Source organism: Ambystoma mexicanum, chromosome 1p (genome assembly GCF_040938575.1).
Source record: "Ambystoma mexicanum isolate Mex_15411 chromosome 1p, UKY_AmexF1_1, whole genome shotgun sequence".
NCBI lineage: Eukaryota > Metazoa > Chordata > Amphibia > Caudata > Ambystomatidae > Ambystoma > Ambystoma mexicanum.
This window is the reverse complement of record NC_090921.1, coordinates 156,723,930-156,750,092: the sequence shown is the minus strand read 5'-3', so window position 1 is coordinate 156,750,092 and position 26,163 is coordinate 156,723,930. Positions and strand designations below refer to the sequence as shown.

Below are 26,163 nucleotides of genomic sequence, written 5' to 3'. Positions count from 1 at the left end.
GCTCAAATGAGCTGTAGCATCAGCCGAAATCGATATATATATATATATATATATATATATATATATATATATAGTCATGTACCATGCTTATGTTGAATTGTAATCGTCAATAGTAAAAAATAAAGGTTTAAAAATAATATGTATATTTTTTTTTACAAAAGTCTAAATGTTAAAAGGGAAACGGTTTCCCAGTACTGATAATCTGAAGGACTGATCAGCTTCCCCATAACAAAATGAGCAAAAGGCCAGGGGAGTAGAGCTGAAGGCAAAGGTTTGAGGGTCCATATAACTATGGAGGAAAGTTGTTGAGACATTTGTACTAAAAGTCTTTTAGGACTCTTCTCGTCAGAATGCCTTCATGTGAGCCCACAATCTCAGACAGGCACCCAACCTAAAGGAGCAGAGGGTGAGGGGTGGTGGTGGTGGTGGTGGTGGTGGTGTTGATGGTGGTGGGGACGATGACCAGTGAACCATACAAACTAACAAAGCATGTAAAGTCCCCTATGGGCCTGCACGTTTACGCAGAGTCACCTAAAGACACAATCCAACCCTATTGTATATGGTAGGTCTGAGACCAAGTCGTTAGCACATAGGGAGGGGATAGGAAGAAAAAGGTAACTGAACATTTTGACCCACAGGAAATATAGCAAAAAAATCCCTAAGGGCAAAATCAACACTTCACATTAGTTCTGACCTTTTAAGACATAGTATTACAAATAATAAAAAAACAAGCATGATAATTAAACAGTGTTAAGTGGGTGGAAAACTATACTCGTACAGTGCACAATTCTTAAAATGATATTTTAATAAACAACAGGATACATGTTAGCAACACTTACCAGTTCAATTCACTTCCAGGGAAACCAGTTTACACAAAACTGCAGGAAAACTCCTCTAGCAAGTCTGTAGACCTGCTTCTTAAACGTTGCAGAACAAAGCAAGAGAGGTAGAGACCAGTCGGGGCCTTACGCACCACTGCAACAAGAGGCTAGAGGGCCTAGTGGGGGCAGGAAGGAAAGGGGCAGATGACAAACCATACTGGATGTTCAGGAGAACTGCTACTCAACCTAGACCACTTCCACATGAAGTGAGAATTCGAGCCCAGGGAACTCGGGCGTAAAGCAGTTCAAACCTATATGGAGGATGTGGAGCCCACATGGACAGTACAGCCATTTTGAGCCTTCCCCATGATTTTCACACAGAAAGAAATCAAAAAAGAATTGTTAGCCCGATCTGTAAGGTCAGCAAAAGAAGACCCTGAGGGGTCAGATCATGGCATCCATCTTAAGACAGTGGAACCCCCTGTTGAATAACAAGCAAAGGAACAGCTCAGTGGTTCCAAAACGGAGAAAGAGCAACAGTGACCCTAACTAGGGACAAATACCACAGTTGTAGGGCGGGATCACTGAATTGTCTCCACCTCAGACGGACATTACCAGGTTCACACTACATTGCTCAGTCATCAAACAAAAGAGCCAGCAGAGACAACCGTCTCATCTGGAAAACAGAAGGATGCAGTGCTCTCGTTCACGAGTCAAGCAGCACAGGGCAGCCCTTCAAATTAGGAGACCTTCAGCCGAACACATTGAGACAGTTACAGTAGATCAAAGTAACAAGATTCCTCCTGGTCATCGGAGGAAGTGCATCACTGTGGAAAAAGATGCTGGTGCACAGCTTATGCTGTCGTCCTCAGGAAAATAGTCTCTCTGGATGCTTCGAGACCAAATCCTAGCAGTTGTCCAGGTACTTGTGCAGAATGTCAGCTTCCATGTCCTATCTGGAGGTTAGAGAGTGACCTTAACCTATAATAACAGACATCTTTGTGTACAAACTCAGGAGATGTGGATTCTAGAGGGTCCAAGACATTTTACCCCATCAGGTACCTATAGGGACACTCACAAAGACCTTTGTGAGCTCTTGGCTGGAACTCGCATAAGAAAATGATCCTGCATGGTCCTTCCTGGTCTTCACCCAATCATACAGGCAGTAAAGATATTTGGAAAATGAAATTGATTTCAAAATAACTAGAGACTATTTTGTGGGCCTCTAGGAGGAAAGGTTTCTTGTGAGACAAAATAACTTTTACAGCCATGGTTTTAAGGTACACTGCCACCAACCAGAACTAGAATAACTGGCTGTTCAAGATTTCTTGCCAATTCTAACTAGGGGGGCACCTTTGTGGTAGCTACCATCTTTGGTGTGCTGAATGATCCTCAAATGGAGACGGAAAGAATTGCACCCCCAGTGAGATCTGCATAAAATTCACTGTGAGAAATGGTCAGAGCATCACAGGAAACCAGCAAATAAATTAAATGGATTATAAAGTGTACTTTCTGCCTTACACTTCCCAGCAGACCTGCACTTAAGAATGGACTTGGGAAGGACTGTACACCAGCAAGGCTTCTTCACGATAATTGGGAATCAAAATCTTCCTCTTTTACTTCAGTGACCCGTTCCAAAGATTAATCAGGCCAAGGAGTAGATCTGCACTAGCTATGTGAATTGGGGCTGACAAGTATTCTCAGCCTCCCATAGCAGTAATGCATCTATTCCATATTTTCTTTTAACCACCCAATCATTTGGTCTGTTTTCAGACATTTGGTTTGGTTGTCTATTCCAGCCAGAGCACCTTAGCAGGACGGGTCACCACAGTTGCTTGTCAACAAACAGGTGAGCCAATGGGAGAGTAGCCCCTGCTGTCTGGCATTTGTTCACTAGACACACAGACACACACACACACACACACACACACTAAACAAAGGACTAGAGCAAGTACATACCGCTGATTTTGTATTATATAATGGATTTACGCCATGCAACACTTTGCTACCTGCAGTAACACAAACCATAGTTCATATAAAACTTCCACAGTCCACACATCTACAGTAGTTCATGGAACCCCCAGTGGATAAACTTTGTTCTCTTGAGGCCGGCAGGAAAGCATGGGTCCAGGTCCAGGCACATGCTCCTTGCTGCAGTGTCGAAATGACCACATGTCGACTCTTGGTTTTCATGCCCCAGTTTAAGTTCCAAAATGCCGGACAGGAAATATTTTCTTCTCTGAGGGATGGTCTTTCCCAAATATTGGGAGCTCCCTCCAGAATTTTAAGTTGCAAGCTGCAAACACTGCGCCTGCTTTAGGCTACCTCGATGAAGGGTGCTATTAAGATAGCAGCCATATCCAAAAAGGGATATTACTTACTCTTTCTTGCCAGAGTGGAAGAGGAACTGGCAGCAGAGCAAGTTGACAGCCGACCTTGGGATAGGGCCTTAGTAAGGACTGTCAATTGAGCTAGTGGAGTGGACTAGAACAGTTTTTGAACTATGCAACAAATATTTTCTTTGTCTACCAAACCACATCTTGTTGAAGTATCCCCAATGCTCACAAATTAAACAGTATTCATGCATGAATATCCCAGATTCCACTGGTAGAAGCCTCAGGGTTTCATAACGTCTAGTGGCATCATCCTCTTCATCTACACCTGTGTCCTTATCTACTTGTGGATCCAAAGACTCTTGGCCTGCCAGAACAAACAGTGGCACTACCTCAACAGCTGGTGCATCTAGATGGGGGTTGAGGCTCAAGGGTTTAAGTATTAGAGACGATGGCTGTACTGGAAAAGGCACTGCACTGGCAGGTGAGCCAGACCAGCCCAATGGGCAATCGGGGGCTGTGAAACAAATGGCATTGGCGCCAACATTTTTCTTCAAATCTTAAGTTGGCTGGGAGCATGACACAGCAGCAGAGGGTTTAGAAACCTTCATGCATTTTCTGGGATCTTATGTTTTTGCCCCATTTTTCTGCCATTTTGCAGTGGACTAAGATTTATTAGGACATGGAACCGCTGTGTCAATGCTATGTTGGAGTGGAGAGTCCATACGTCTGAAATACAGATGTCGGTGGAGATGCAGCAATAGAGGCTGTGTGTGTGGTTGTGTGGACTCGTCAGAGGGTGCATGGGGTTTATATATAGGCCCTACCAAGCAAATCGGGAAACATCCACATGTATCCCCAGGCTTCTCAGTATTGTCCTGCAAAACCTCAGCCCTAAGGCAGACAGACTGTAAACAGCACGATATAGGCTGCACCGCTCTTAGGTTAGGTTATGTGCATATGAATTTACATGCACTACGCCTCAGAGGAGTGTACTTCGTTATTTTGCCCACTGGACACCTGTGACCAACCTCTGTTAAGGGTAGTCTTGGCAAGCCCCTCCCAGTCTAGTGACCTGGGGGGAAAAAAAATCACCAGGGTGGGATGCCTAGGAAAAGGTTTGAAAATAACCCACTTTTGTCAATGAAGTCTATGAGGTAGTTTGGCAGAGGCATGTCAAGAAGAGCCTGCCAGCCAGTCCTCTGAGCCTTGAGGCAGACAGTCACAAGAAGTGCAGATACTCCACAGACAGTCTGGGACCTGGAAGCAAAGGAAAAGATGGTCTGATCAGGAAAATGCCCCGACACATGACACACAGTACCAGATTTCAGAGACCTGGCCATAGATGGCAAACACTTGTGTACAGGCCCGTTATAAATGCCATATCATATCATGTAGGAGGTTCCAAAAAATAGAGAACATCAAGAGAATCAACTCCTCAAGGGCTCCTGGCCCCGATGGTTTGACAGATCATATGCTAAAACAGAACCTGGAAGAATGGGCTGAGTTCTGCAAATCCTTATTTAACATCATAATTGATGAACGAAGAATACCGACATCCTGAAAAAGCGCAATCATTGTCCCAATTTTTAAAAAGGGGATATGATCTGAACCCAGCACTACTGGATGTAGTCGGTAAGATCTTTGCAACTTATCTCCAGCTCAGGTTAACATTCTGGATCAAACAGACCGGATCTCTGGATTGTAGACAAACAGGTTTCATCAAAGGAGTTGGCTGAGGCTTAAACCTGTTAATGCTTAATATAATTAAAATGGAGGCAATCAAGAAAAAAATAAAAGTTTTTTTGGCATGTCGACCTAGCTCATGCCTTCGACGCAGTGGACCGAAATTTACTGTGGAGGAAGATGAAGGCCAGGAACTGCCCGAAGGGTCTCATTCGAGCAATAAGAGAATTATATTCCAACAAGGTCATCAAAATTCACCTTGATCGAAATGGAACCCTCTCAAAACCTATAATAACAGAATGCAGTGTAAAACAAGGGTGCCCCTTAGGCGCAGTTTTGTTTAATTTCTTCATATTATTCATCAGAAGAGCCTTGAGTGAGACCCATTAATTTGCTCCGAAGATTCATTGAACCCAGATTGATTGGAAGCTTTATGCTGATGACATTGTCCTTTTGGACTTAACTTCCGGTTGGTCTTCAACGGAAATTGACAGCACTAAAATTTCATCAGCGAAAATGGTCTTGAAATAAACACAGCAAAAACAGAGATCTTAGAACTAAAGAACCTGTGTCGAAACAAAAGAGAGTTGAAAAAAATGTCAATGGAAAATCTCCCAAGACACCATGAAGTGTGTAACTGAGACTAGATATCTAGGAGTAGTGATAAACATCGATGATGAACCTATGGCAAAAGCTATAAAAGCAAAATGTGAACAACTGGGAAATGTACTCCCAAGGAATAATCCTAAACAAACAATATGGGAAATTAAGCTTAAATCCAGTTATACATGTTCCCAACGGAACTCCGATGGCATGCATTAGGTACGAGCTTAGCCTGACGTCCATAACAGCAAGAAACGTGTGGAATATGCTCTCCCTCTACAGTAAGGTGATTGGCATGGATAACTTGCCCCACTTTAAAATTCTGAACATAGGATTGAAAAAGCATACTCAATCGATACAAGGCCTGTGGGAAAAGAGATGTGTGGAAACACTAGAGACGCTTAACACCACAAAGGAAATGCTGTGTGTGCCAACCCAAATGCTGTCAAGAAAAAAATTTGGCAGTTGGATTTTCTAGAAACAACACATCAAAGAAGTCGCCACAGATGTATGCAATCTGTTCCGCTGGAAGCAAAGGCTTACAATAATCCAGACAAAATTTCCATGTACGCACTTCTGAGATGTCTTTTTGAGATTCAGGCTAAATCAATTTGAAACAAAATAAATTCTAAATATAAGGGGGAAAAAAAGGCAGATCGACAGTAGCTGTAGACTCTGTAAACACCCAGCTCAAAATTTAAAGCACCTTGTGCTATTCTGCCCGGCTCTACGATCCATAAGAACTACCCTTTTGGGAACCGAGATTGAGAAAATATCTACTTGGGGAGGAGAGGAATGGTGGGGAGCAATTTTCGAAGAACTGAATAACAGATTGACATTTGCCTTAATTCTCTTTCTGAAAGAAATGACTAAAACATTGGCTGGGAGTAGGTTGGGTCCTATGTCTTGAATAAGAGAAATGTTATATCCAACAGGCTTTATTCTCAAAAATCCTTCATAGAAGGACGTTGGAAAGGTCACTGTGGATTGGGCTTCTTTTGTTTCTGTTAATACTATTCCTATTGTTCTTATTTGTTTTATTTGGCAAATTGAATACTGAATTGCTAGACGTTGAAGGGAAAACTTGATAATGGTGTGTTCGAGAAATGAAATTGTAAAAATGTTTTTCTATTATATGACAATGCATTACTTACCGTAAAAGCATTTCTGATGGTTGTATCTGCTTAGATTCACATGCTTTGCATAGGTCCGACATCCAGTGGTCACTGCGGAGTATTGCATTTTGTTTTTCGTAGTCGAAAAGGGGACGTCGACAAGGCGTGTCTGTAACACTATCCCTATAGTGATGTGCGTTGTACCCACAATCCCTCACGCGTCGAGGTCCCTCTGTTTGTATTTTTCTGCCCTGAGGGAGCCTTCTAGACGTGAGTGAGTACAGAAAAGAGAGAGATATATGAAAGGATGTCTATGTTCCTTCCATCCGAGCGGGGAGGAAGGGTGGGCGCATGTGAATCTAAGCAGATACAACCATCAGAAATGCTTTTACGGTAAGTAATGCATTGTCTTCTGATGTTTGTTAATCTGCTTAGAATCACATGCTGTGCATAGACTAGCGAGCAGTACCCGGAGTTGGCGGTGGGTTATGAGAAGGAACAGTAGAGAAAAGATGTCTTAATACTGCCTGTCCCACCTGTGAGTCAGATCTAGAGTGTGCATCTAGACAGTAGTGTTTTGTAAAGGTGTGTACAGAACTCCAGGTAGCCGCTTTGCAGATGGACTCAAGGGGAACATTTGCAATGAATGCTATGGAAGCCCCAGTGCCTCGAGTGGAATGTGCTCTTGGCTTGAAGGGTAGTTCTCTCTTAGCAAGAGTGTAACAGAGAGTGATGCATTGTACAATCCATCTAGATATAGTGGACTTAGAGACTGCATCTCCTTCTCTTCCTGCTGCCACCGAGACAAAGAACTGATTAGTCTTTCTCAGTGTTCTGGTTCTTTCCATGTAGAACATGACAGCTCTGCGTACATCTAGTGTATGCAGACTTTTTTCTCCCAAGCTGGAAGGGTTTTGAAAGAAAGTTGGTAGTTCTATAGATTGGTTTACATTTTCGAGATGAATTTTGGTGCAAACCTTGGGTGTGTGCGAAGAACCACCTTATTCTTGTGAACTGTTACGAAGGGGTCTAATACAGAAAGAGCCTGTAGTTCACTTACTCTCCTAATGGAGGTGATAGCTATTAGGAAAGCAGTCTTAAGAGTGAGGTTTTTAAGAGTTGCCTTGTGCATGGGTTCGAAAGGAGTGCCCATGAGTCTGGAAAGTACCACGTTTAAGTCCCATCCGGGAGCTGGGTTAGCTATCGGGGGGTGTATTCTCTTTACCCCTTCCATGAAGGCCTTGATAACTGGTATCTTCCACCACGACACTTTAAGTTGGGAAGTGGTGTATGCAGAAAGTGCCGCTAGGTGGACTTTAATGGAATTAAACACTAGACCTGAATCCAGTAAATGGGTCAAGTACAGAATAATGTTAGTGGCAGAGCAGTCAACCGGGTTGATGTTCTTACTTCTACACCAGATGACAAATCTTTTCCACTTGCTAGAATAGCAGTGGCGAGTATTAGGTTTTCTGGCTTCCCTGAGGATGTCCATACATCTTTGAGGGAGATGTAAATGTCCAAATTCTATGATCTCAGGAGCCAGGCTGCTAAGTTCATGGTCTGAGGGCATGGATGCAGTGTCCTGCCCTTGTCTTGTGACAGCATGTTGTACGGGCAGGGAAGTTTCATTGGGGGAGATAGGGACATCTCCATCAAGTGAGCGAACCATGGCTGCCGGGCCCACATTGGGACCACTAGTATCATGGTAACCTGCTCTTGGTGCATCTTGTGCACCACTTTGTTGAGGAGGGGAGTCGGGGGAAAGGCGTAAACAAATTTCCCTGACCATTGCATCGACAGACCGTTCCCCTTGGACTGGTTTTAGGGGTACCTGGAGGCGTAACTTTGGCATTGTGAGTTCTCCAGGGTTGCGAACAGGTCTATTTCCGGGAAACCCCATTGCGTGAAGACGTCCAAGACGATGTTTTCGTGCAATTGACATTCGTACTCTTTGGGCAGGGGGAAGTTTCTGCTGAGTTTGTCTGCTAGCAGATTGAGTTCCCCTGGTACATGTTGTGATAGTAGGAACATGTTGTGTTTGAGAGCCCACTTCCATATATTCTGGGACAGCTTGGATAGTCCTGGAGAGTGAGTGCCCCCTTGCTTGTTGAGGTAGTACATGGCTGTTGTGCTGTCTGTGAGGACCATCACTGTCTTTCCTTGTAAGTGTTCCTGAAAGGCTTTCAGTGCTTTGAACACCGCTAGTAGTTCCAGCAGGTTTATATGCTTGGATGCTAAACTCTGAGTCCACACTCCGTGAGCAGTCTGATCGGATAGGTGAGCCCCCCATCCTGTAAGGGATGCGTCTGTGGTTAGAGTGGCTTCCACTGCGGGTGTGGCAAAAGTCTTCCCTAATAACAGGTTTTCCTTTGTCCACCACCGTAGCGAGAGAACCAAGGCCTGCGAGACCACCACTAGATCGTCCCATTGTCCGCTGGCCTGACACCACTGGCTGTAAAGCCACTCTTGCATTGGGCGCATGCGCAAGCGCGCGTGAGGTACCAAATAAATACATGACGCCATCATCCCTAGCAAGCGCATTGCTTTGCGTACCGTCACCTCTCGACCTGCCACATAACAGGGGATCTAAAACAGCATGTTTTGGACCCTCTCGTTGGAGGGGAAGACGAGGCCGTCCCTAGTTCGAATTAGAGCCCCTAGGAATTGTTTGATTTGGCTGGGGTCTAAGCTGGACTTCTTTTCGTTGATGGAGAAGCCCAATTGGGACCAAAGGTCTACGGTCTTTTGGGTATTGGAGAAGCATTTTTCGTAAGAATCCCCTGTTATTAGCCAGTCGTCGAGGTAAGGGTATACCGGGATGGATAACCTGAGCAGGTGGGCCGCTGCCACTGCCAGTACTTTCGTAAATACCCTTGGTGCAGATGCTATCCTGAAGGGTAGTACTCTGAACTGGTAGTGTTTGTTCTCTATCTTGAACCTGAGGTATTTTCTGTGCGCTGGCAACATTAAAATATGAAAGTATGCATCTTTCATGTCTAGTGTTGTCATGTAATCCCCCTGTGATAACAGTGGGATTACTTCCTGCAAGGTCACCATACGAAACCTTTGGGGTTTGACAAACTTGTTCGCTGGACGCAGATCTAATACAGGGCGCATGGTTAAATCCTTTTTGGGTACAAGGAAGTACACTGAATAAATACCTTCTGTTACCTGAGATAGGGGGACAGCCTCTATAGCTTTTTTTCAGTAGCTCTTCTACTTCTTGAAGAAGAATAGTGAGGTGTTCCGGTGTCATGCGTCGGTTCCGTGGGGGTCTGTATTTCGGGGAACCGTTGAATTCGATGCAGTATCCATGGGCTATGGTGGATAATACCCAGCGGTCTGACGTTATTCCCTCCCATGCTGAAAGGAATGATGTTAGCCGGCCCCCGACCGGTGATGCATGGGAGGGGACCCGAATCTTCGGGTCATTTGTTGGTATTGGGCGTGGGGCCTTTGGGACTGGAGCCGCGCCCTCTTCCTTTGCCACGACGTTGGCCTCTTTGACTGAACTGGGTGCTTTGGTTAGAGGGCCAGTTGGTAGCAGAGTAAAATTGCTGTTGGCTTTGTTGCTGGCGTTGGCCACGAAAGGAGCGTCTATTGCCATAGCTGCGTCTGTTAGGTGGCCTAGAAATTTGGTCAAGAGTCTTGATGGTATCAAACTCCTTCTTCGCATGTTCTAGGGCCTCATCAACTGCTTTTCCAAACAGATGTGTTTGTTCTATGGGTTTATCAGGGAAGCCTGTGTTTCCGGCTTAAAACCCGAATTGCGCAACCAGACATGGCGTTTGAGAAGTATTCCCTGAACCAGGGAACGGCCAGCTGTTTCTGCGGCATCTAAGGAGTTCTTTACGATGCCCTGGTTTACAAGAGTTCCCTCTGATATTATAGTTAGCAGGCGTGAACGCAGGGGTTCTGGTGCGTCCTCTGCTTCGCTGCGCAGCTTGCTCCACTGTGCATCTGCGTAGCTAGCTAGTAGGGAATTGTTATTTGCAATCCTGGTTGAGAAGGCGGCAGAGGTCGTTATTCTCTTCCCAAGTGCATAGAGCTTCTTGCCCTCTGTCAGGTGGTGTCTCACTAGTAGATAGTGGTACCCCCGCTCTCTTTCTTGTATTAGTCACTACAAGGGAGTCCGGAATAGAATGTCCCCTGATGTACAAAGGGTCCGAGGACGAAGGGCTGAAGAGCTTTTCTATCCGAGGGTTGACCCCTCTGACTAAGGACGGATTGGAAAGGGAAGGAGTTATTCTTCTCTTTATAGAAGCCAGGAGTGGAATAGACTGACTGACCGGGGCTTTTTCTTTAATAACTCTTTCTACAAAGTCTATGTCCGGAAGAGTCTCCCCTGTGTCTATCTCAAAATGCGCTGCTGCCTTGCGCAACAGTGCATTAAGTGAAGGTTGGTCATCTATGGGGGAGGTGTTTCCAATAGGTGAGTCCTTGGGAGGAGAAGGCTGAAAGACATCAGGGTCTGAGTGCACTGATGGGGATTGCCAAGGCTGCACTGATGGGGAGTGCCAGGGCTGTGAAGTAGCTGTATCCTCTTCAAAAGCTCCTGCACTAGTGTAAGGGTCTTCTTCAAACCTCTCTTCCTCATGTTCTTCCTCTCCACCCAAACACTCCTCATTTTCCTGGAGGTATTGCTCCTATTCAGTGAGGTCATATGCGTCTGTAAAAGGGGGAATCAGCCTAGGAATCTTGACCCTAGGGTCATCCTGGGTCCATTCTCTTGGTCTTTTGGGTGTGGGTGGGTTTTGGCTACCCAAAAACCTTTCCATCTTTTCCATACAACAATGGAGTCTTTCAAGGGTCTCATGGGGAACCCCTGAATAGTTGCAGCAATAGAGGCTGTGTGTGTGGTTGTGTGGACTCAGGGGAAATCAGTGTTTTCACCTTCAAAACGCTTCAAACGCTCCCACAACGTTGACGAAAGGTTTCCGTCGCCCTCAGAAAAGCCCTCCGGTAGTTCAGAAGTGCCCTTAGATGAAGGGGGCAGTTCCTGGCTACTTTTGTGCTTTTTCGGCGTTTCTATATCTTTTGGTGCGGTATTCGACGTCTGTTTTGTCGTCCGCTTACGTTTGTCCTCGGAAACAATTCTCGCCAGGCTCTCGACAACGGAGGGTTCTGGAGTCGACGTTGCCTGCGTTATGCGTTGTTTCTCGACGGCCGCTCTATGGAGCGTTACGTCGGATGTTTTTGAGGTAGCGCCCGTGTTAGATGAAAGCCCAATCGCTGGTCGCGGCTGCGTTTGCGGGTGGGGCTTGAGACCCTTACGGTCTGAGGTAGACGCCGGAGTGCCCTGCGTCCCCTTCGGCGCTGATGGATCCTTCGTCCTCGATGAAGAAGAGCCTGGGTTGTGTGCTTAGGCCTATGGGGTCTGTGTGCGTCCTTGTCGCCGGGGTGTTCATCCCCATAAGCAGGGCGTGAGCCGAGCCCGTCGGGGCCGGGGACGGACGTCGAGGAGCGCGAGCGCTCCTTCTGGGGGTTAATGACTTCCGTAACGGAGGTCGAGTTATCACCCTCCTCGTCACTTTCTGTAACCGCGCGGCGGGTGAGGAAACTGACTTCGACATAGCGTAGTCAGCCCACCTCTTAACTTTCCGTTCTTTAAGAGTTCTTGGTTTCAAGAGCTTACAGGCCGCGCAGCTGTCCTCTTTATGATCGAGGGGCAAGCAACGATTACAGAGCTTGTGTTTGTCCTTCCAAGTGTATTTGCCCCTACAGCGTGGGCAAAACTTAAAAGGTGTCCTCTCCATAGCTGAGGCAATAAAAACTGGTGATAACAACCCCAAGGGAAAGATAGGGGAGAAAGAAAGACATTCTCGACGAGAAGATAAAAGTTCGAACCCCCACTCTCCCTACTGTGTGTTGGCCAGCGAGGCCTGGCCACGTGTTCGGCAGCGCCGAAGGATCTCCTCCGTCTCTTACCCTCCGTCGAAAACTTGCTCGGCGGAGAAACAGCTTCACAGCTAACGTCGAGGGGAGGGATCTTTAACAATAATTATATATAAAGGACCGAGGTCCGTAGTAAGTGTTTAGCAATGTCTCTCTAGGAGCTCCACGTACGGCGACCATAAGCTGGGCGGAAAAAAACAATCTGAGGGACCTCGACGCGTGAGGGATTGTGGGTACAACGCACGTCACTATAGGGATAGTGTTACAGACATGCCTTGTCGACGTCCCCTTTTCGACTACGAAAAACAAAATGCAATACTCCGCAGTGACCACTGGATGTCGGACCTATGCACAGCATGTGATTCTAAGCAGATTAACAAACATCAGAAATATATATTCTTTAGAGTTTATTACAAACTTTTAAAAACAGAAAAACATTTTTACAATTTAATTATTTTCGAACACACCATTATCAAGTTTTCCCTTCAACGTCTAGCAATTCAGCATTCAATATATATATATGATACATTACCGTAATCGTATTTCTGATACTTGTATCTGCTTAGATTCACATGCTGTGCATAGGCCGACATCTAGTGGAAGCTGCAGAGTATTACAGTTTGTTTTTCGAAACTCGAAAATGGGCGTCGACACAGGGCGTACCAATAATACTATCCCTAGTGTGACGTCCACTGTACCCATGATCCCTCACGCGTCTAGGACCCTCAGATTGTATTTTTCCTGACATGAGGTAGCATGAGGAGTAGCGCGAGTACAGATAATCCAAGCAGATAGATAAGACTACAAGCATCCATGCGCCTTCTCTCAGAGGGGAGGAAGGGTGGGTCGCATGTGAATCTAAGCAGATACAAGCATCAGAAAAACGATTACGGCGAGTAATGTATCCCTTCTGAGGCTTGTGGAATCTGCTTAGATCACATGCTGTGCATAGATTAGCGAGCAGTGTTAGAAGAAGGTGGGATGTGAGAAGGGTCATGAGCAAATAAATGTCTTGGAGCCGCTTGTCCCACTTGAGTATCTGTCTTGGAATGGGTGTCAATGCAGTAGTACTGAGTAAAAGTGTGAATAGAGCTCCAAGTAGCTGCTTTGCAAATGGTGTCAAGGGGTACATTTGCAATGAAAGCCAGAGTGGCCCCAATGCCTCTTGTAGAGTGGGCTCTTGGTGTGAAAGGCAAAGTTTTTTCAGAAACCGAGTAACACAGCTGGATACAGTTAACAATCCACTTAGAGATGGCACCTTTAGAGACGCGATCTCCCTCTCAGCCTGTAGCTACGCAGACAAACAGCTGATCTCTTTTCCTTAGCGGTCTGGTTTTGTTTACATAGTAGAGGACCGCCCTACGCACATCTAGGGTGTGTAGTTTCACCTCAGCCGAGCTTTGTGGGTCTTGGAAGAAAGCCGGAAGCTCGATGGACTGGTTCACGTGGAATTTAGAAATAAACTTAGGTGAGAACCTAGGATGTGTACGTAAAACCAGTTTATCCTTATGAGCTGTCATGATACCTGCCCCCGGAGCACCAGGACCGGCCCAGCACCCCCGGAAGCAGGCATCATGCCCTCGGGAGGAGTCTCAGCAGCCCCAAGTAGGGGCCCTGTGGACTCAGTCCTGGCGCCTTTGGCGCCATGCTCATATTGGACAACAGTCCTGGCGCCGAAGGCGCCAGGCTCATAAAAGATGACTTTGTGTTTAAAGGTGCTTGGTGTAAACTTACCTGATGCAGACCATGCTGCAACAGCCGGGCCATCTTGAGGCCAGAGCTACTTTTCCTGTGGGACTCTTTTAGCACCGGGTGTGGTCGGGGAAGGATACATACCTGATTGGAGGAAGGACACATTCCAGGAACTTCTTCCAAGGCTATTTAAACCACACCCGATCAGCCACACATGCTTCGCGTTGTTCTGCATCTAGCAGCTGGACGCTCACCGTGTCTGCTCCTGCATCTTGACTTCTTCCACGCCTGCCAGCATCCTGATCACCTGCAGAGGAATAGAACAAGAGAACAGAAGAAGGAAAAGTCCTTACCTGTTAAATCTGCAACCTGGAGACATTTCGCCAACGATCCTGAAAAGGAAGACATTTATTTTAAAAACTCATCGCATTGACTGCTGCAGCGCTGCATTTACTCACCTTTACAGGGCGCCTCCATCAGCAGCGACCATCCGGATCCACAGTCGCTCCCCAGCACCTAGGGAGAAAAAGACAAGAACAAAGGTGAGAGAAAGAAGGGAGAAGGGAAGCTAAGACTCCATGTTAAGACTTACCTGTTGGGTCATTCCCTTTTCATTTCGGGTCCGCGCCGCATCCAGGCAGTTCCAGACCCCGGCCCCTAAGGGGAAAAAGACATCAGCGTTAATGGGCAAATGAAAAGACATTATCAAAACGCTCATTAAAGACTTACCTGATTTCCACAAGGATTTCACCTTTCATCTCGGGTCGGTGCCTGTTCCCCGGCATTCCGTACCCCGGCCCCTATGGGGAAAAAGACATTAGCGTTAGAACATTAACGCATGGACACAAGGGGAACCATTAATCAAAAAACTTACCTGGAAGCCAAGCAAGTTTGCTTCTCACCAATCCGAAAATCCAGTGAAGCAACTGGATATCTACGCGCCCCTGCATCAGAGGCAGGATGGAGAGCTCGCCCTTCCAGACCCTAAGGTGAGCTGTTGCGCTGAATCACAGAGGGGTGTCAAGGAGAGTGAGAGGGGAAAGAGGGAGACCGATTACTTACCCCGCACACCATTAATCCCCTATTTTCGCCTACAGAAGGGTACTTCAGCGAGCCAGGCAAGCAAGAGTTGGGGGGCCTGGTCCAGTCCATCTTCCGAGTCCTGCGCACCACCCTGGAAGAGGCCACCGCAGCGCAAACCAGGCCGGCGCCTCCGTGGGAGTCAGGTGAGCGTTACAGAACTGTAAAGAATGGATCCTGCACAGCCTGAATTTCACTGACCCTTCTTATAGATGTTATTGCTACTAAGAAGGCCGTCTTATAGGTCAGGTGTTTGAGACTGCTTTTATGCATGGGTTCGAATGGGGGGCCCATGAGTTTAGATAGCACCACATTAAGGTCCCATCCTGGTGGTGGGTTTGAAATAGGAGGGTGAAGTCTCTTTACTCTTTCCATGAAAGCTTTAACCACTGGTATCTTCCACCACAACACTTGTTATGGGAGGTGGTGTATGCTGACAGCGCTGCCAGGGGTTCGCTCAGTGAGTTAAATACCAGTCCTGCATCCAGCAGGTGTAGCATGCATGTGACAATTGTGGAAGGAGTGCAATCAACTGGGTTGACTTGATTATTCTGGCACCAGATAATGAATAGTTTCCTTTTGTCTAAGTAGCAGTGCCTCGTGTTTGGCTTCCTAGATTCTTTTAGGATGTCCATACATCTCTGTGGTAATTTGAGATGTCCGAACTCTATGACCTCAGGAGCCATGCTGACAGGTTCATTGAGTTGGGTTGAGGATGCACTGTTTGACCTTGGTGCTGGGACAGTAGGTTGTACCAGCCCGAGAGTTTGATGGGTTCGCACACCGCTAGTCTGCGTAGGTGTGGGAACCACGGTTGTCTCGCCCACATGGGAGCAACTAGGACGAGCGTCACTGATTCTCTGTTCATCTTGTTGAAAACCTTCCTGATGAGAGGTGTTGGTGGAAAAGCGTACGCAAACATCCCTGACCAGTTCATCCACAGGGCGTTCCCCTGGGAGTCTATGTTAGGGAGAAGTCTTTGTAAAGGCTAATTTCCCAAACCTAATGAGTCCCCCAGCAGCTTTGCTGGATTTTTGGGGTTTATTTCTTTTCTTCTGCTAAGAGTGAGACTCTTTTTCTCCTACTCTTAGAAATGATTTGAGGTGTCCCTTTGACTTTGTATGTGTTTTATGGGCTATGGGGTCCTTTACCCCATAGGGCTTCATGTGTTTTGACATATGGGTTACACAACACCCTCCGTGCAGTAACCCAGGGGTGTCGTAGCGACCCCTCACCATAGACTCCATACCCTAGGACTGACTACTGTCTCCCAGGGCATGTAAAGTCACCATTGGCTTTACTAGTCTCAAATTGTCAACACATCTAGTACAAACCATCATATTGTGGACGTACTGGTCGGGGAAATTCGATTGCCCCGGGGTCTGTTGTTCGAGGGGGCACTGTCCAGTTCCCCCCGAACGAGTTTTGGCTGGTGGCAGTGAATACTACTTTTTATATTCGACCGCAAATATATCCCTATGGGATTTTCCCATTGTTCGAGGCTACCACCTTTTAAAATAGCCTCGAACATACCGCCGGTTTATTAAATTAATATAAATTCACCGGTTGGTATTTTTCGCCAAAACTTGATTCTAAAATGGTGTTTGTGTTCTCTTCTGTAACTCCAACCCAAGTCGAGCCCTTTGTTCCACTTTTTGGCGGGCTTCTCCACAGAGGCCTCCAAAAGTGGTGCCCAACTGGCTACCACAGGGGTTGTTGGAGTGGGTTTAGGCACCCTGGACTGAATTGCCTCGGCAACTCAAGTCACACTCTTGTGTGATTGGCCCAAGCATGTTTGAGTGACAGCTAGGTTGAATGAATGGGGGTTTTCTGCATAAAAGCAGGGCTCTGGGGACTGGAACTTCAGAAGTCGCCACAGGACCAAAAGAATCCGAGGAGGGAGAAGCCGAGCCGACCTGCAACGACGACACCCCCGGTGGAGCCCTGCTGAACCGTCTCACCACTTTTCCTGACGACAGAGGAGATCTCCAGCCCGGAGAGCCTTCTTCCTTTGATTGGTGGGGATAACCAGTCTGCCCGTCTTTTCGCCTTCCTGGACCATCTCGCGGCCGCCTTGCCCGTGCCAAGCACCCCGGCAACCGGAATACCACGGTTTACCACTACCGCGAAGAAAAGGGTGGTACCTTGTAACCGGGAAACTCCGCGGCTGGTTTCTTCCCTAGCAGTGCAACGACCTCCAGCTTTCCTCCACGTCGAGACCTCTTCCTCTGGACGAAACACCAACTTTCACCCGCTGCCAGGAACAACTGCCCCCGCTGGAGCGTTCTTCCCATTTTCAGGTACTGTGTCCCGCCTGGCTTCCCTTGCGACAGATCGTTCGGGGTGACCGTAAATCCTCGACTTTTTAACCTGGGTTAGCCTGGGACCTGTTAACTAACTTTTCCTGACTTGATCTCAATCTTTTGTGAACTATTTACAAAGACTCTTTCGGCATAACCCCACTGGGTGATCCTGGACACATTTCGCTTGCTCTCTCTAAGAGTGGGCCTGGCATTTGAACTTCCTTGCTAGACTTTGCCTAACCTGCCTCACTATGGTTCTTGGAAAAGTATTAAGATTTGTGTGCTTTCATAACTTATGCCTTGTTTCCCCCCTTTTTATATAACTTATTAGAGTGCCATCTTAGGTTAAGCGCTCACCTCTGTCTGAAAAGAAGTGGTGTTTCTCACTAAGACTTGTCTAATAAGTAATCAGGGTTGTATATATATAATAGTGACTGTGTGTTGAAGTTACTTACCTCTTTTTGTGCTAGTGTAAGTTACAAGTGTCTTCAAATAAATAATTATATACTTTTACACCAAAGCTCTGGTCAGTGTTTGCTTGTGCTACTGGGTCTCTGTACCTATTGTGTATACTCTATATACTGCCTAACTCATCTTGAGAGAAGTCTGACTGCTCAGCCACAGCTACCAGGTAAATCTGGGTGGTACAGACTGCTACCAATTGGGTTTACTGCCAATCACCTGTAGTCCTAAATCTTTTGCAGTGGTCCCTAAGGGAACTGCACAGGTTTCTGCCTAACAGTCTGGCTGGGGGAACCTGGATGCAAATTTTGGGCACTGTCTGTTTTCGCTTGTGGCGAATAGGTCTATAGTGGGGAAACCCCACTGAGAGAAGATATCTTCTATGATTTCTCTGTGTAGATACCATTCGTGTTCCTCTGGGAGCGGATCTCTGCTCAAAGCATCCGCCAGAGAATTGAGATCCCCTGGAACATGTTGAGATGACAGGAAGATCTTCCGTCTGAGTGCCCATATCCAAATTTTCTGGGCAAGCTTAGACAGCTTTGGCGAACAAGTCCCTCCTTGCTTGTTTAGGTAAAACATGGCTGTAGTGCTGTCCGTCCGGATCTGCACTGACAGATTCAGCAGGTAGGGCTCGAACGCTTGAAGCGCTCTGAATACTGCCAGAAGCTCTAGCAGGTTGATGTGATTCATGGCCACTGAGTCAGACCAGAGACCCCGAGCTGTGTGGTGGAAGTGGTGATCTCCCCACCACCCTGTTATGCATGCATCGGTTGTGACTACTGCCTGTATCTCGGGATCGTAAAAGGGTTTCCCTTTGGACAGATTTTCTCTTGTCCACCAGTGAAGGCTTTGTACCAGTGTTGGCGAAACGACCACTAGATCGTCCCACTGACCACTTGCATGAGACCGCTGTTTCGCCAACCATTCCTGCGTGGGACGCAGGCGCGCGTGGGGGACCAGGTAAATACATGACGCCATCATGCCCAGCAAACGCATTGCTTTGCGTACCGTTATCTGGCGACCGGCCTGATATTGCGGAATTTGCAGCAGTATATTCCGAATTCTTTCCTCTGAAGGGCAGTCAGTACCTTGAACTGGTAGTACCAAGCGCAAGTACTTTCTGTGTGCTGGGAACATGGAAATATGAAAATAGGCATCTTTCATGTCCAATGTTGCCATGTAATTCCCCCTTTTTTAGGAGGGGGATTACCTCTTGGAGAGTAAGCATGCAAAATTTTTGGGGCTTGACATACTTGTATGCAGGCCGTAAGTACAATAATGGGCGCATTGTCAAATTTATTTTGGCACAAGGAAGTAAGTTGAATAAATACCCTTGTTTACATGCTGTCCCGGGACGAGTTCTATCGCGTCCTTTGCTAGAAGATTGACGATCTCCTCGAGGTGGAACTTCTGGTGGTCCAAAGAATATATTTTTTGTCGTGGAGGGTGGTTTCGGTAACGCTCTAACAGTTCTATGCAGTATCCTGCAGACACTGTGGACAGCACCCATCTATCTGATGTGATCCCTTCCCAAACTTGGGTGAAGTTGGAAATGCGTCCCCCTACTGGGGATGCGTGAGAAGTGACCCTGAACGGAGTGTCACTGTTTTGGTGGAGGCGTGCCGATGCCTCTACTGGGGCTGCCTCTACCTTTACCACGTCTTCTCTTATTACCCCTGCCATAACCCTGGGTAGACTGCTGGCTGTTTTTGTTCCATTGTGTACCCTGCCCCTGGGAATAGTTAGATCCTCTCTGGGAATTTTGTCCGCGTGGGCGATGAAAATTGCCATTCCCTCTCTGGTTTGGGGGTTTATTGGTTAGTTGGCCTAGGGATTTCAGTGTCTCATACTCGTCCTTGGCATATTTCAGTGTGTCCTCGACCGCCTTTCCAAACAATAGATCCGGCTCCACCGGTTTATCCATCAATGATGCTTGGGTTTCGGCTTTGAACCCAGACTGTCGCAACCAAGCATGCCTTTTGATAACAGTACCTACTGCTATCAATCTGCCGGCGTAATCCGTGGCATCAAAGGTTGCTTTTTTTTTGGCATGGCTCTTCCTTCCGCCTTTTTAAGGGTTCTGGGGGCGGAATCTATGAGTGGTGCGACTTCTTCCCACTGGTGGCAGTTGTAACTCGCCAGCAGGGTGGTGGAGTTGGCAATCCTTGCCTGGTAGGCGGAAGTGGGGGCTACTTTCCTGCCCAAGCCATACATTTTCTTGCTCTCCTTGTCGGGAGGAGCTTCGGACGATGACAAGGGTGTTCCCGCCCTCTTACGAGTGTTTGTAACTACCAGGGAGTCCGGTTTCAGATGCCCTCTTATGTACAGTGGGTCTGTTTGGGCTGCCCTGAAAAGCTTCTCAACTCTGGGGTTTACCGCCCTAGTGAGATAACGATTAACAAGAGAAGGGTCTATCCTTCTTTGTATTGACTTAAGGATAGGGATGGCCTGGGCAACAGGTCTCCTTTCTCCCACTAACTCCTCGGCAAAGCCCCTCTCTTCCTGAGCACCCTGGGTGTCAATGGCTGGTTGTCGACAGGGGAGTCGGTAACCAGGGGTTCTTTATCTATCGGGGAATCTACCCTGTAGGTTTCTGGGTCCTCCTCCTCCTCCTCCTCTTGGTCCTCATCAACCCCATAGTAGCCCGTCCCAGTTTGTTCTTCCAACATGCCCAAATCTGGATCCTCACAAAAGGATGGATCTCCCTAATATTGAGAATAGGGCTGTATACAGAAGGGGTCTGAAGTAGGAGCTTCAACCCGGGACTTCTTACTTGGGGGTATAGGATCCTTAAAGCCTGAGGGTGTTGACCCGTCTGGGGTATAATAGAGAAAGTGTTCAGGGTTTCTGGCGTAGAAATCTGGCAATGATGACATCCTTGACATGACTCTGTCTATGTCATCACTAGACCATTCTCTTGAACTGGGAATGATTCTTTATTGGAGGGCTTTCCCTGTTTTATCTTGACTAGACCTACTGGTTTGAACAGGGGTCTTTGGGATAACAGAAGACTGAGACTTGTCCAACCGTTAATGTGGAGTAGAATGTTTTTGAGGTGTGGAAGGAGGCTGAGACTGCTTCCTTTGTTGTTTTTCCCCTTCCCCGTGGGTGGAAGAGTGTTTACCCTGTTTTTTCACCCCTTCGGAGCCTTTCGACGCCTGGTGCCGAGGTTCGGTGGTAGTGTCCCCATCTCTCGAGTGTGGAGGTTGGGACTCGGGAACAGCCATTGCGCGGCCTGTTGACGCCGACTCCTGGAGTGCGGTCTGGGGATAGAGGTCGGCTTCGTCTTCCGACGATCGAACCTCCGATACCTTGGGGAGCGAGGCACTCTTGGCAACAGTGGATGGTTGCCTGGAGTCATGCGGCGATCTAGATCGAGAACGCCCAGAGGACACCGATTCGGACCGTTCTCTATGTGCCTCTTTCCGAGTACTCGACATGCGTGTCGAGTCTCGGTTGGACTTCATGTGTTTTGTGGAAGTGCTGTGGGTAGCGCTTGTGTCGCCGGGGGTCTTCCCCATAGCCGCCTTGCCGGACGACCTTCCGAGGTCGGGGATTTGCGCTTGGCTGTCACTTGACGCCACGTTGCCCTCGCCGTCCGAAAGCATGGCGTTGCTACCATCGCTGAAGGCGCTCCCCGCTGCCATGGCCTCTTGACGCCTGGCGTGGTGGGCCCAACGCTTGATCGAACGGTCCTTTAGTGTTTTCGGTTTGAACCTACTACACACTCTGCAGTTAGCCTCGGGGGGTCCCTTGGTAAGCAGAGATTGCACGTGGCGTGTCCGTCAACCCAAGGGTGCTTGCGGTTGCACTTGGGGCAAAATTGGAAATGGGTACCCTCCATACGCACCTTGTGGCAGCGGGCTAATAAGTGTGGGAATATATAAGAATGTACCTATATACCAAAGAGTGTAGAGTATGTCCACCCCCTACTCTCCCTACTTGCAGGGCCGATCCGTCGTGCAGCTGTCGACAGTCAATTCTTTCTCCGGGCCGGCGCCGAGTGTGGATGTTCGGTGACTCGACGTTAGGGTGGAGAAATGGGGAAATATAACAATATTTTTGCAAAAGTATGGCTAAGGCCAGGGAACTCCGCGGAATGCTTCCGACCAGTATGGTGGAAAAAAACAATCTGAGGGTCCTAGACGCGTGAGGGATCATGGGTACAGTGGACGTCACACTAGGGATAGGATTACTGGCACGCCCTGTGTCGACGCCCATTTTCGAGTTTCGAAAAACAAACTGTAATACTCCGCAGCTTCCACTAGATGTCGGCCTATGCACAGCATGTGATCTAAGCAGATTCCACAAGCCTCAGAAATATATATATATTTTTAGAAGCACAATTAGGCAAGTGTGACTTTCTAGCCCTGACCTTGTAGAGAAAAGAGTAGGGGTTGAAGCAGGTAGTATGAGAAACAAGTCGTGTTCCGTGGGCATGTCCGTGCATGCTCACCGGCACATCTTATGTATTAATTAAACTGCTCTACACATGTCCTGGTCCCGTCCTCTTATCAGGCAAAACATTCCATAATAATGAAGAAAAGGGGATAGGTTGCACAAGTACATTTGACGCAAGTAATAACTGAACCCTTCAAACTGCACAATCTAACATTAAGCGAAAAGTCTGCCTATCAAGAGACAAAAGCCACTAATTGTTGCATCTTTCTACAATTCACTCAAAATGCCACCCCCATGCCACACCACCGACTTAGCAACCTTCTTAACGCTGGCCCAGCCCCTCGAGATGGACTCTACCAACCTTTAGTGAATTGTGAAATACGGAGTCACGCTGGATCAACCAACTTGATCGCTTCAGAGAACAGGCTGTTGCTGGGAAGTTCAGCCGCTCTGGTGGGCACCCGATGATGCCCACCGAAAGGGAGGACGTCCACTGAGGGTTCAGGGAATCAATTCGCACCTTAAAAAATGCACAAAGATTGTGTTAGTAAAAGATGCAAAAATAATATAGTGAACACAGTGACGCATCATCAAAGTAAGAAGGGAAATGGCTAACAACAATAATTTGGTGATATATATATATAGCACTTGATTCCCTATTTTTTCAGCTTCTAAGCAATGTAATAATCAGTGTCATCATTATTACACATTCATGGCACTCAATTAATGGCCCTCAGGAGGCTGAAGGGTTGAGTGGACCTGACCAGGTATCCAAACACTATTGCACAGCATCATTCCGTTCCCACAAGAGTAATGCTCTTGAGCTGTCCCTCGGCCAAGGGAAAGTCATAAAGGTGCAATGCAGGATGAGCAGGAGAATAGATAGTAGCCCATAGACAGACATACAATGGTAGAAATAGTTACAGAGGTGAAGAGCCATCAGGCATAACGGCATATGAGGGAAAGGAAGATTAGGCACAAAGAGTAAAAAAAGATGAGACAATCAAAGAAAGAAAAATAAACATAAGAACCAAGAAGGGGTCTAACATGTAGACATGAATGTGGACTAGCTAGCTGATCTGTTAAGTTAGTTCCATGTGATGCCACTTTCTCTGGATCCAATGTTAAATGTCATAACAACCTTTCATCAAAGTACTTAGGGAAAAACACAATATCATGGATCTTCCATGACAGAGAGAAGAGAATTGTCCACGGCAGTTTTTTTTTACCACCGTAATTTAACAGTAAAACAAACATTTTGACATGCTTAATTTGAATTCAGGGAACCAAAAATACTGTGAAATTTGGAAGAGAAATGTAGAACACAAATAGACGGAGTTTGATCATTTCTTCTGGGTAACAAAGAGGCCCAATTTTGCCACAAAACTCATTCATGTGACCTTGGAAGAAAGCATTTTTCCGCCTACAAAAGACAACCAGACCCCTCATTTTTCTTCGTATCGAAATCAAGAGCATTATAATCTCACCCAAGTCTTACAATTGCAATACTGCACATAACTATAAACGATTATCCCAAGACAGACATGACTGCTCTTACTGCGTATCCCTAGCATTATCTATCTAGCTTATTTCCTCATAGATCTTCTACTGATCCTACTCAGTTCTTTAAAGAGGCTATCCCAAAAAATATGCAATAATGGGCATCAAAAGCCACCCGAATTTCCCCACATCCAAAGCATCTAGACATGTCAGCATGTTATGATGAATCATGCGTTTGTCAGCAAGGTTCAGTGCACATTGCTCAGACAGACTGCTTTAGTACCTGTATGGAGATTTACTGGCCTAATATCCTTGGTGAGGTTAGCAAGCAGAGTGCCAAATCATTACCCAGATTAGATACAAACAGTTGATAATAGCGTCCATTATGAAATATTTCTGCTGCTAAAAAAGCTTCAGAAGACAACCTATAGTCAAAGGTATTCATTTTCGACCGTCTGGGAATTGCAGATGTTTTGCAGTAAAGAAGTTTACGTTGGGAAAGCAGAATTTGGATATTGCATTTGAGAGAATGTTTGCCCATCCTCTGTGAGCTAGTTATCCAAGAGCTTTCACATGTTTGGGTACCCAGATATTGAATAGTTCTGCCAGTGTTGGGTCAGAATCCCATTTTTAATTATTGATATTAGGTGGCACATACAGCCAATACAACCTCAACCTACTACATTGAAGTACAGTTAGGAGGAGAGGGCATATGAGAAGCAATACAAGGCTTATTGGGGATTGGTTACCTGGCCATCCTAAATCCCTATGGCCATTCCCACCCACTACCTGCCCCTCCCCACTCAAAACACATCCACCTGGGTTCTCTTTGAGCTAGCGCTATCAAGCAGTAACAGCAAACGGCCCACCTGTGTGGAAGCCACAGCAAGTATTACCCAAGAGAACTAAGCCGGCCATGGGGACTGCCCCGATGCCTGTCCCTTCTTGTTGTGACAGCATGGTTGTGCAGAGTACCACTGTTGAACACCTCCTACTGCTCACACAATGTTAGCTGTTTCTTGTTGTGAACTACACGTCAAAGCAGGCCAAGGGGTGTAAAGGCAACGGTATAGCACAAGGAACACTTCTGAGGATTGCTGCATAGTCATCACCACAACTGTCAACTCGGAGAATGGAAGCCGCTAGTAGAAGCAACCAAGGACACCAACCCACCTATCAGCACACACAAAGAACTCCAATATCCCTCCTAGAGAGAATAGGCTCAAATGTACTGGGGAAGTGCAGCAGCTAATAGGCCATACAGACTATACTAGGTGCAAAAGAGGCCCTCCAATGGACTTGGACATTCATTGTAACAGCAGCGGGCCGCCATTGACAAACAAAGGCGGACCTCTGACCCCCCTTAATATATCTCATCAATGTAACGCCTCCTGGGGGAAGAAAGGGAAGTCTTTGGCCTGGAGAACCAGCAAGGTAGGAAAGCAAATGGAAGGGGTCGGGCAAAGTATAAAAGGAGATGCGGGAAGCAGGAAGTTGTAGCTTACTCGGTTGTAGTCAGAGGAGGCTGACTGGACTACTGCAACAGCCTCTTTCTCAATATTCCCAACTCTACTCTTCGCCACCTGCAACTGATCCAGAATAGGATTGCAAGACTTATCCTTGGTCTCAAGTCCAGGGACCGCATTTCTCCTGCCCTGAAATCTCTCCAATGGCTCCCAGTGGTGGCAAGGATCAAGTTCAAGACCATGTGCATCGTCCACAAGGATTTCTGGGCCCGGGGCCCTCACTATATCCAACTCGCTCTGCCCAAATACCTTCCTTCTAGAGCCCTTCACTCAATTTCCTCCAACTCTTTGAGGGTCAGATGCTTCTCCAAGCAGAGAGTGGGGGGTTGATCTCTCTATTCTGCAGGTGCCTCCCGATGGAACAGCCTTGCTGCCCTCCCTCAAACTTGAGCTAGAGCACCAAAAGTTCCAAAAGCCGCACAAGACCTTCCTTTTCTCATCTTCCCTCTCTCTCTTCCTTGCTAATATACCCATATGCCGTGCCGACTGGTTGCCTGGTACCCTCAGACCAGTCTTTCTTACACTGCCTCCTGGCCTACCGCGCACTTAGGGGCTGTAACTGTAATCCCTACAGCCCCGCTGCCTCCTTGCACTTATCCAGAGCTTATCCAGAGCTGCGCTGCACTTACTCAGAGCCATGCTTAACTGATCGCACTCACCACCCCACCTTCCTTTGCACTTCCCCCCCCCCTCCCGTCCCCTTGCACATATCGTTGTCGCACTTGCACAATCCCAATGTC

At 47.1% G+C, this 26,163-nt stretch overlaps 1 protein-coding gene across 3 annotated transcripts in view; it reads right to left on the bottom strand.

Moving 5' to 3' along the window:
• NEURL4 (neuralized E3 ubiquitin protein ligase 4) overlaps positions 1 to 26,163 on the bottom strand; it is a 1,090,504-nt gene that overhangs the window by 363,437 nt on the left and 700,904 nt on the right. For all 3 annotated transcript variants that reach the window (XM_069645712.1, XM_069645703.1, XM_069645722.1), the window contains one exon: positions 22,759 to 22,917. In XM_069645712.1, the coding sequence (XP_069501813.1) occupies positions 22,759 to 22,917 (159 nt within the window). The remainder of the gene's footprint in view (positions 1 to 22,758; positions 22,918 to 26,163) is intronic.